The sequence below is a fragment of the Tupaia chinensis genome, unplaced genomic scaffold (genome assembly GCF_000334495.1).
Source record: "Tupaia chinensis unplaced genomic scaffold, TupChi_1.0 Scaffold000090_1, whole genome shotgun sequence".
NCBI classification, from domain to species: Eukaryota; Metazoa; Chordata; class Mammalia; order Scandentia; family Tupaiidae; genus Tupaia; species Tupaia belangeri.
In genome coordinates, this window is record NW_006159552.1 from 275,000 (window position 1) to 285,007 (window position 10,008).

At 41.7% G+C, this 10,008-nt stretch overlaps 1 protein-coding gene across 3 annotated transcripts in view; it reads left to right on the top strand.

Moving 5' to 3' along the window:
• GMDS (GDP-mannose 4,6-dehydratase) overlaps positions 1–10,008 on the top strand; it is an 806,940-nt gene that overhangs the window by 175,564 nt on the left and 621,368 nt on the right. For all 3 annotated transcript variants that reach the window (XM_006143052.2, XM_014585775.2, XM_027769778.1), the window contains exons 3-4: positions 3,697–3,784; positions 6,102–6,211. In XM_006143052.2, the coding sequence (XP_006143114.1) occupies positions 3,697–3,784; positions 6,102–6,211 (198 nt within the window). The remainder of the gene's footprint in view (positions 1–3,696; positions 3,785–6,101; positions 6,212–10,008) is intronic.

Below are 10,008 nucleotides of genomic sequence, written 5' to 3' on the forward strand. Positions count from 1 at the left end.
AACCCTTGTGTGAGTGCACGCCCCCCCCCCCCATGCCTGAATGAACCAATGAATGGTGTCTAATGCATGATCATCAGCTAGTGATAATTACTAGCTAATACACAGCAATACTTTTCCAAAGATGGGTGACGTTAACCCTCAAAGGGAGGCCTGTTTGCCTCTAAGAGAAATTCAGACGCTAAAGAGTTGGAAATGTAAAGATAGCCACCTATCTTCTTGATCGTAACAAATAAGTAAACATTTCTTTATTGCTATGGTTTTAGGGTTTTTTTTTCTTTTTTTTGGAGAGGTTTTTGCTATAGGGTGCTTGCACTCACCAGACAGACAGATAGAGACATAGAGCTGGAAAGCGAGAAATCACCCCCCAGGGGAGATTGTCACACCGCAGTCCCTTCTCCTCCATTCTCCTCTCGGGATCTTGGGCACGCACGCACACGCGCCCGGCGTGAGTTTTAAGCCACCGGATCCAGGACATGAACCGCGATCAACTACGTGGGAGTCCAGCGACATAGCCATTACGCTAACTGCTGGTTCCCTGGTTTTAGCTTTTGAAGTCAAACCAACTTTGCTCTGACGTTAAGAGAACTGGAAATTTTCCTTGTCATCACCTAGTTAAATGGGACATGAAATTTGTTTGTCAAAACATCCACTTCTGTTTATTTTAAGATCTTAGTTTTGCAGAATTATATTTTGTTTTTGAACTAGTATAATTTAATAACGATTTTGAATACGTTTATATAAAGTCAGATTCAGCTCATGTATCATTTCAGTTTGGTTTCCTGACCCCTCATCTCTTTTTCTCCTAAAATCCTTGCAACAACAAACCAAAAAGCCCTACCTCCCTCCCCTCTGTAAAGAGAAAGCTGCTAATCTCAAATTCTTAACTAGATCATACAATTTGCACACATTTTGGCTTGTCTTGAAGTTTGTATTTCACCTGCCTTAAAAGCAGACAGACTCAGCTTTCATTAGTTCTTAGAATAATACCTGCTGTCAAGGATTAAGCATTTGGCAGGTCTTTCTTTCCCTGTGTACACATACCGAAGGTTGGGAGCGAGGGGAAATTAAAACTTTTCTTTTTTTTTAAATAAAAAAAATGAAAACTAGTGTTTAAGGTTTTGGTTTAAGTATGATAGTCAGGTCCTTTGTTACTGATTTGCTGTGACTTTGTATAAGTTGTTTTCACACTGAATCTGGTAAGGTAATTTAATATTTTTGTTAAGACATCTTATGTTTATATGTAATGCATATGTATATGGCATTTCTCTGTATTTTGGGATGTTAAGAATACATGTCTTCTCCAGAATTCAGCAATTAAGAAAAGAGAACCCAAATAATGATTTTTTTTTTTTTTTGGGAGAGGTTTCTGCTAGAGGGTGCGTGTGCTCGCCGGACAGACAGAGACAGAGAGACAGAAAGTGAGAAATCACCCCCCGGGGGAATGGCCACGGCGCAATCCCTTCTCCTCCATTATCCTCTTGGGATCTTGGGCATGCACGCACACACGCCCAGCATGAGTTTTAAGCCACCGGGTCTGGGGCTCGAACTGCGGTCGACTACGTGGGAGTCCAGCGACATAGCCATTACACTAACTGCTGGTCCCAATAATGATGATTTTTTAAAAAATCATCAGTGTTAAGTTTGTTAAATTACCTGTTTTCAGATCATAGAAATTCCTCTCTATCAGATGAATCAAAACACACCTGAGGGGACCAGCAGGTAGCGTGGTGGTTAAGGTGCTAGACACTCCCACATGGCTGACCATGGTTCAAATCTCAGACCTGGCAGCTTGCTTTCTCACTTTCCCTCTTTCTTTCTCTGTTTCTCTCTGGTCAAACTAAAAATAAATGAATGAATACATAAAATTAAATAAATGATTAAAAAAAACCCTGAGAAATCTAAATTTTAGAAATATATTTGATGGTAAATACCAGTTTTGCTCTGGGTAAGTATGTATGTGAGATTCCTTCTTATTTAAAGAAAGTTATTAAGTTTGTAGTGCAGTTCAACTTTGCAATTAAGTAACAACTTGAAAATTTAGTGGAATAAATTTTAAGTCTAATGTTAGTATTATTTTTTTCACTTCTAAATTAAGAAATGGATATTTATAGCCAAATCTCAATACTTCCTAGATTTTTAATATTTGCCTCCTAAAATGACATCCAAATTTGAGATGTTCTCTTTATAAAATATTTCTTTTTTTTTTTTTTGGAGAAGGTTTTTGCTATAGGGTGCGTGCGCTTGCCAGACAGAGAGAGACAGAGAGACAGAAAGCAAGAAATCACCCCCCCGGGGAGGATGGCCACGCTGCAATCCCTTCTCCTCCATTCTCCTCTCGGGATCTTGGGCACGCACGCACACACGCCCGGCGTGAGTTTAAGCCACCGGGTCCGGGACTCAAACCGTGGTCAACTACGTGGGAGTCCAGCAACATAGCCAATACGCTAACTGCTGGTCCCATCTTTTTAAAATCTTTCCATGTTGACCACCTTTTCTTAAGTTTAGTTCTTTTGGAGAATGGTGTCGATGAGTGCTTTTCTCTTTGACTTAGCAACTAACCAACAGAATTATTAATTGTGGGTGTGTTGTGTCTTTTCCAGAAGTTCATTTCTCATGTATGTCATACAAAATGATGATGGTATTTCTTTCTATTTAAAAGAAAGTCTTATGTGCTTATAATTTCCCCTTCACTTTCGGAATATTTGAGTCATGCTAAGGATTAATTTTGGTTTGAAACGGACAGAAAACGATTGAGTTAAAATATAGAAGTGTATTCAGCTGCAAATGAACCCACTCCACATTAGAAAGAACACTTCTAAAATAAGTCAGGGATTAAAAGTGCCACCAGCAGAACCGACTTGGGCAGCTGGGTGACACAAGCTGGTGTTAGCATTGGCAGCACAAAGGGGCCACTCTTGACACCAGAAGGAAGTAGGACCAGGTCTGGAACAATTTCTCTTAGGTGTCAGACACAAATCGTCTGTTCTGTGATATCAGACAGGTATGCATTTCTGTCCCAACACCTCTTTCCCCCTTCTGCTTATCACTGCTCAGTCGGGATAAAAAACCTGTAGGCACGTCCTTTCTTCATTTGAATTCTCTTCATGTCTTATGTTAAGTAGTTCATAAATCTTCTCTTTAATCTATGCTATTTAGCTTGCTGACTTCTCCACATAACTGCATAGAAACAACTGCATAATAGCAACTGCTCTCTGATTATATCTGTGCCTCCAAAAATACATATAATGCAGAGTGTGCTGGATAGATGTGAAGGCCTTGTGCTCTGTTAAACAGGCCACAAAGCCATCCTAACCCATACAGCCTCACGTGGTCTGTCTTCGGTTTCAAATGGAAGAGAGATTTTTGTCACCAGTAAATGTGTGTGTGTGCGCGTGTTTCACAAAAAGAGCCATTTGAGCATCTACAACTAAGCATGAAGTTACGTGATTATCTAATTACTTTTGTTGAGATTGGCAATCAGAACGCTCGAGAAAAGCAGAGGTAGAATGCTGGTAGCTGCTGGGCCGTGGCTGAGGAGAAAGTAAGCAATGAACCTATTTTAATAGTTCAAAAATAATGTTTATCAGTAGTTACTGTTTTTCATAAAGCTGAATGTTCGTGGAAACACTTCTGAGTTGCTTACTTCAGCTCAGCCACACGTGTAATTGACCTTTCTCTTTCACGCTGAAAACTCAGGTCCACGGGATTGTACGAAGATCCAGTTCGTTCAATACTGGTCGAATCGAACATCTCTATAAGAACCCCCAGGCTCATACTGAAGGAAGTAAGTCATTGTCTTCTTCTAAAATATCTTTCTGCAACGTCTTATCTTCAAAGGAGAGGTTTTGAAATGTCATTTTTCTCAAGGTCCTTCAAGTCACAATTATTCACCCACGAATTGCTGCTTGGAATACCATCCGCATGCTTTGAGAACCATCGCGGTTCCCTGCCCGAGGCCATAGCGTTGTCTTGGTTCGGCTGTCGGAAGGCTGGTGGTTGGGTGGCTCAGAGTGACCCAGGGAAGAGGTGCTGTGATCACCTTCTTTGGGGCCCCCTATTCCCTCAAGTAAGAGCAGTTCCATATTGACAGGGCACTCCTTTACATCTTACATTTGGTCTAATTAGTCCGGTCTGTACAGTGTTGTGTACAGGTAGGGAATTTTCAAGACAGAGTCAAACACAGATGGCAATTGAATCTCTCCGTGTATTTAACTTGCCTCTGCGCAGTGTTTTCAGTGGTCTGTTGCTCTTGTTCGTAACTGTGCCCCTGTACCCCTGTGCCCGTGTGGAGCTACCCTGTAAGAGCACAGCCACCGTGTTCCCTGCTTGGCTCCTTACAGCAGTTCTGGTGTAGAAATGGAGGCAGAGAGAGGTCGTGATTTATTAAGGTCATGTATCACGGTAAAGGCAGAGCTAGGACTCGAACACAGGGTGTTTGGCTCCAGTTTTTCCATCCAGCCAGGCCAATGCAGTAAACTTACCAACCAGGAGTGATTTTTTGCATTCACCTCTGAGCCCCTGAATATTTGAAGGTTTGGGTTCCTTATTTACACAAGTAGCGGCATCAGGAAGGGGATTTAGTTGTCCACAGTAAATTGAATATTGAAGTGATTAAGCACACCTTCCTTGACAAGTAGTGTCATTTTGTGTGCACAGTGCAAAACTGTGTTGTTATTGGATCCATATCTATGGCAGTGCTAGGTGAAAATAATGAAGAGATCAAGTCAGCAAATTATACATCTACATGTGTCAGATTCTTTGTTTGGTAAGTTTATTCCTTCCAGGAGAAGAAAAGGGGTAGAGTTGGGAGGGCACCCCAAAGAGGGTCTCTACATGCAAACCACTCCTAGTCGCAAGCTTGCCAGGGTCCCAGGTATGTGGGTGTGCCCAGTGTGTGCAGGAGGCCTTATGATGGAGACCTTTTCACGTGACTTCAACCTTGCCAAGTGTCGCATTAACTGCTGCACCACCACCGTGGCTGGCCAGCGCAGATGAGATTCTCAAACTAATGAAGTCAGTGTAAGGATGCACTTATATTTAGGGCTTCAGATCAGCGAGTTGTCCTTTAATCAGTTATGTCAGGTTGGTGCTTAAAAGGCGCTTAAAAATCGCTGCTTAAAAATAGCCGAACAAATACCAAGCTACTCTCACTGTAATCAGTGTGTTACAGATTTTTTTAGAGGTCTTTATGCACGTTGCTACAAAATTTTATGAGTCTCTCTTTTTTTGGAGAGGTTTTTGCTATAGGACGCATGCGCTTGTCAGAAAGAGATAGAGAGAGATAGAAAGTGAAAAATCACCTTCCAGGGGGAATGGTCACGCCACAATCCCTTCTCCTCCATTCTCGATCTTGGGCACGCACACACACACACCTGGCGTGAGTTTAAGCCACTGGGTCCTGGACTTGAACAGCAGTTGACTGCATAGGAGTCCAGCGACATAGCCATTACGCTAACTGCTGGTCCTCTGAGTCTCTTTCTTAAATAATGCTTCTTATAAGCACCTGGAGCCCTACGGTATGTTAATTGTGGAACATTTGTTTTGAAACGATTTTTAAAAGTTATTTTTGAGTTTTCTGCTATAAATCCTCTATAGATGTTAGATGTTGGTAACATATGTAAATATCTTTATTTAGGTTCTTTTTACTTTCTTTCTGTTTTCTTTCTTCTCTCTTTTTTTTTTTCTTCTTTCTTTTATCATAGGGTGTGCACTCTTGCTGGAGAGAGAAAGAGAAGAGAAATGAGAAATCACTCCCTAGGGGGAATGGCCATGCCACAGTCTGTTCTCCACCATTCTCTTCTGGGATTTTAGGCATGCATGTACATGTGCGTAGAGTGAATTTCAAACCACGGTGTCCAGGACTCGAACCATGGTCAGCCACATCGGAATCCAGCGTTTTAACCGCCACCCCTCTCCTGACCTCTATTTAGGTTCTTTAAAGACGGCAGTAATCCTCTGGTACTTCAGAACTGTCGAATACAGTATTTCTGTTTTGACCTTGGTTTTCAGACCTTGAAAGTATGCCTTTCAGCTTTGATATTTTTAAAAAATCGACGTATGTTGTTTTTCTTCTCTCTAACGGTATGTTTTGAATTGTAAAGACATGAAACTGCACTACGGTGACCTCACCGACAGTACCTGCCTGGTGAAGATCATTAATGACGTGAAGCCCACCGAGATCTACAACCTTGGGGCTCAGAGCCACGTCAAAGTAAGCTGTTTCCATTATCCCCATTTCTTTGGCTGTATTCCACACGGTGTTCTGGATTTTTCTTGTGTCTGCTGCTTCTCAATACAATAATACAACTGCTCGTTCTGGTCTTCAGGTTTAATCAATACTGTTTATTCATCCAGGTAATCAGTAATAGTAGTTCCGGTATTAATCCTAATAGAAACACTAATAGATACCCTTACAGGATGTTCTTTGCTCGTGAACAGAATAATAAGCTCTGACCACTAACGCTGAAATAGTATTCATTTATTTGAGGGTCGTTCCCTGTTGTCATGAGTCCCACTTGGATGTGTTTTCTGCTTTTTCTAATCACACTGTGAATGAAATGTTTTTAAAAATATTTGAAGATGTAACTCAGCAAAACCTCTGTTTTAGCGTTAATTTTTGCTAGTGGCTATATTACTGACAGAGAGAATAGTATTTTTTGAGTCCAAATTAGAGGTTAAAATTAGCTGAATTAAAAATTGTTAAAAGTTAGTAATTTAACCAAATTATTATTATTTTTATTTTGTATATTGCACACATGCTTGAGAGAGAGAGAGAGAGAAATAAGAAAGTAAGTTGCCAGGCCTGAGACTCGAACCATGGTCAGCCATGTGGGTGGGAGTCCAGTGCCCTAACCACCGCAACACCTGCTGGCCCCTGAATTAACGTTTTATTGTGAATAGCAGTAGTCATTGGAAGCAAAGGTCTTTGTAGACTGTTTGTACTTCAGTGTGATATAGCTAACAGTGATTTATTTCCCTTTATTCAGATTCTTTGGTTGTCTGTGTAATACCCTTTGCTCTGTGTGTGTGTGTGTGTGTGTGTGTGTGTGTGTGTGTGTGTGTTTCTGAAATGAATCACAGCAAATCCGAGAAGCTCATCCCCAGGGTTCTAGCAGAGTTCTTAATTCAGCTTTTTGATGTGATAGCTACTGTTCACTTGGGCAAGTGAAATCTGAAGCCAGGGATGATAGGAATTCTATTCTATAGATATTTGTTTAATCAGGAGTTAATGGAGTTTAGAAATAATTATATGTTTGGCAAAAAAAAAAAAAAAAAGGTCCAGAAAAATCTCTGCTCATTTTTTGCTGTTTAATGAACAAATAAAGCATGCTTATATCAGAAAGTAAATAAGGTGATTTACTCTTTCTCCACGTCTCCTACTTTACACAGACACTGTGTGCCTTCATTTATATCCTTCTACTAGATTAAGGCAGAAATTATGAAGTAGAGCCCATAAAATCATAGTGAGAGGAGCACAGCAGTGAGCCCAGTCTTGTAATTGGCAGCAATTTCGGAAATTGAATGTCAATCCTCACGATACATTGTTCTCTAAAATATTGACCTCGAAGATTGACTACATCTCAATCGAGAAAAAGGTCCCTTATCTGCCTGCGCTATCTAGGAAAAAAGTTTACCTTCTTAATCTGTGACGAGTCTGTTCTGTATCTGGGCTTAAAACTTGTTCTTAAAACTTGAGACCAGCAGTTAGCGTAATGGCTATGTTGCTGGGTTCCCATGTGGTCAACCACGGTTCGCATCCCAGACCTGGTGACTTAAACTCCCGCCGGGCGCATGTGCGTGCATGCCCAAGATCCCGAGAGGAGAATGGAGGAGAAGGGATTGCAGCGTGACCATCCCCCCTGGGGGGTGATTTCTCGCTTTCTGTCTCTATGTCTCTCTGTCTGGCGAGCGCATGTGCCCTGTAGCAAAAACCTTTTCAAAAAAACAAAAACACTTGTGGAAGTTATCAAGGTCTTTAGGTTATAGTACAGCTCTTTTTCTAGACGATCTCAATGTGTTTTCCAATTTTGACAGGGTCTCTTACGCATGCTGTGCTTGAGAGATTCCCCTCCCCCTTCCCGTAGAGAAGCAATGACTGTCGTTCTAGGAATGAAGACTTGACTTCTCCCTAATTGAGGCCGTTGGTCTATCTTCCACATCATAATTCATCTGCCAGCTTCTTGACCTTCTGACCAGCCGTGAGAGTATCTTCCAGACAAAACAGACTGTTTTGGAACAAATGCTCTGTTGTTCAATTTCCTCTAGATTAGGAAGTTTTCTTTGTGATTGTAGATAGTTTATCACCACTGGAAGCTATAACCTGGCATGATGGGAAGATGCAGGGAATTTTATGAGGGTTTATTAATAGACGGCCTTCCTCCTGTCATCTTAGTATTAAATGAGCTGGTCCGTTGCTTTCTCCCAAACATTTGTAGTTCAACGACAAATGTATTTTTGTTAGTTACAGTGAGCCTCTTGGTGTTTGGCTGTCATTCTGGAGTTGTCGTACTGTTGAATAATAGATGGCTTCGGAGATTGACTTGATTCTTTTTAAGTTGTCATGTCTGGAAGTCTGCGAAGTTTATCTGTTTTTATTGTACTTTGGCTACTTCTCCTAAAGGTTAGTTCATTGGCAGGAGTGGTGCTTCATGAGTAGGAATTTTGGTTTGTATGGTCATTTAATCCTTCAACAAATATTTTTTAATTCATACAAGGTTATCACACACGATACAGTGGAAGACAGAACGGTGTATAACATGCACGCCTGCCTTGCAGGGTTTCAGCTCAAGTCAGGTGTTTACTGGCAGCGTCAGAGGCTGGCACAACTTTCTTTGAGTGTTTAGAGGAGAGTGAGAACAGGGTGAGGCGATTATGGATGAGGTCAGGGGTCAGCTGACACTGGCTCTGGGCTTGAAATACAGGGGAGACACTTACAGACAGAGTGGAAACTGATAGTTGAGATGGGAGGTAATAATATATACAAAGAGAAGTGAGAAAACTTGGGAAATGCTTGCAGCATGACGGGCATTGCAGATTAGCTGAGTGGAACAAATATTGAAGAGAATGAAGCGAGGCTAGGTTGATGCTTGCCTTTAGTGGGAAACCTCTGCATGTTTTGACTAGGGGAAAGAGAGCAGAAGGCTAGAGGGGCTTTGAGAAAAGGTTGGAGCGTGTTGGATGAGGCTGGCGGCTCTAGAAATGGAGAGAGGTGGGAGGAATAGGATGCGTAGTGGGGTTGGCTCCTGTGCACTGGATATGGTCCCCAGGGAAGAGGGAAAGCCAGTGCTCCAGGGCCAGGGCCCAGTTGATGGAGCCAATACTAGAAGCAGGCATTCGAGGAGGGGCTGCTAGAGTAGTTTGGGGGAAATGAGTTCTTTTTGGAGATATTTTGCTTCCAGTTCTTGAAGGAGAATCAAGCAAATGTTGTGAGATTTAAGACTTAGAATTAAGTATAGAAAGCAAACATAGATACCAGAGACAGTGTGGCAGGAGAGTGGGAGATGGGAGAGGGTAAGAGATAGGGAATCAAGAATGGGGAAAAAAAGAGCAAAACATATAGGAAACAAGAAATGGAAAATTATTTGTTGACGATAACATGTATGTTGATGTGCTTGATCGAGCCAATATACAGTGTACTCTGGGTGGAAAATCTCACTTTGCATGCTGTAATGATGTACAGCAAATGAATGTAAACAAATAAATTTAATAAAAAAAGTAAAAATAAGGACCAGCAGTTAGTTTAACAGCTTTATCTCTGGACTCCCATGTAGTCGACCACTGTTCGTGTCCTGGACCCCGTGGCTTAAAACCCATGCCGAGCACGTGTGTGTGTGTGCCCAAGATCCTGAGAGGAGAATGGAGGAGAAGGGATTGTGGCGTGGCCATCCCCCCGGGGGGTGATTTCTCGCCTTCTGTCTCTGTCTCTCTCTGTCTGGCGAGCGCACGCACCCTATAACAAAAACCTCCAAAAAAAAAAAAAAAAAAAAAAGCCACAAAAGTAGACCTTGA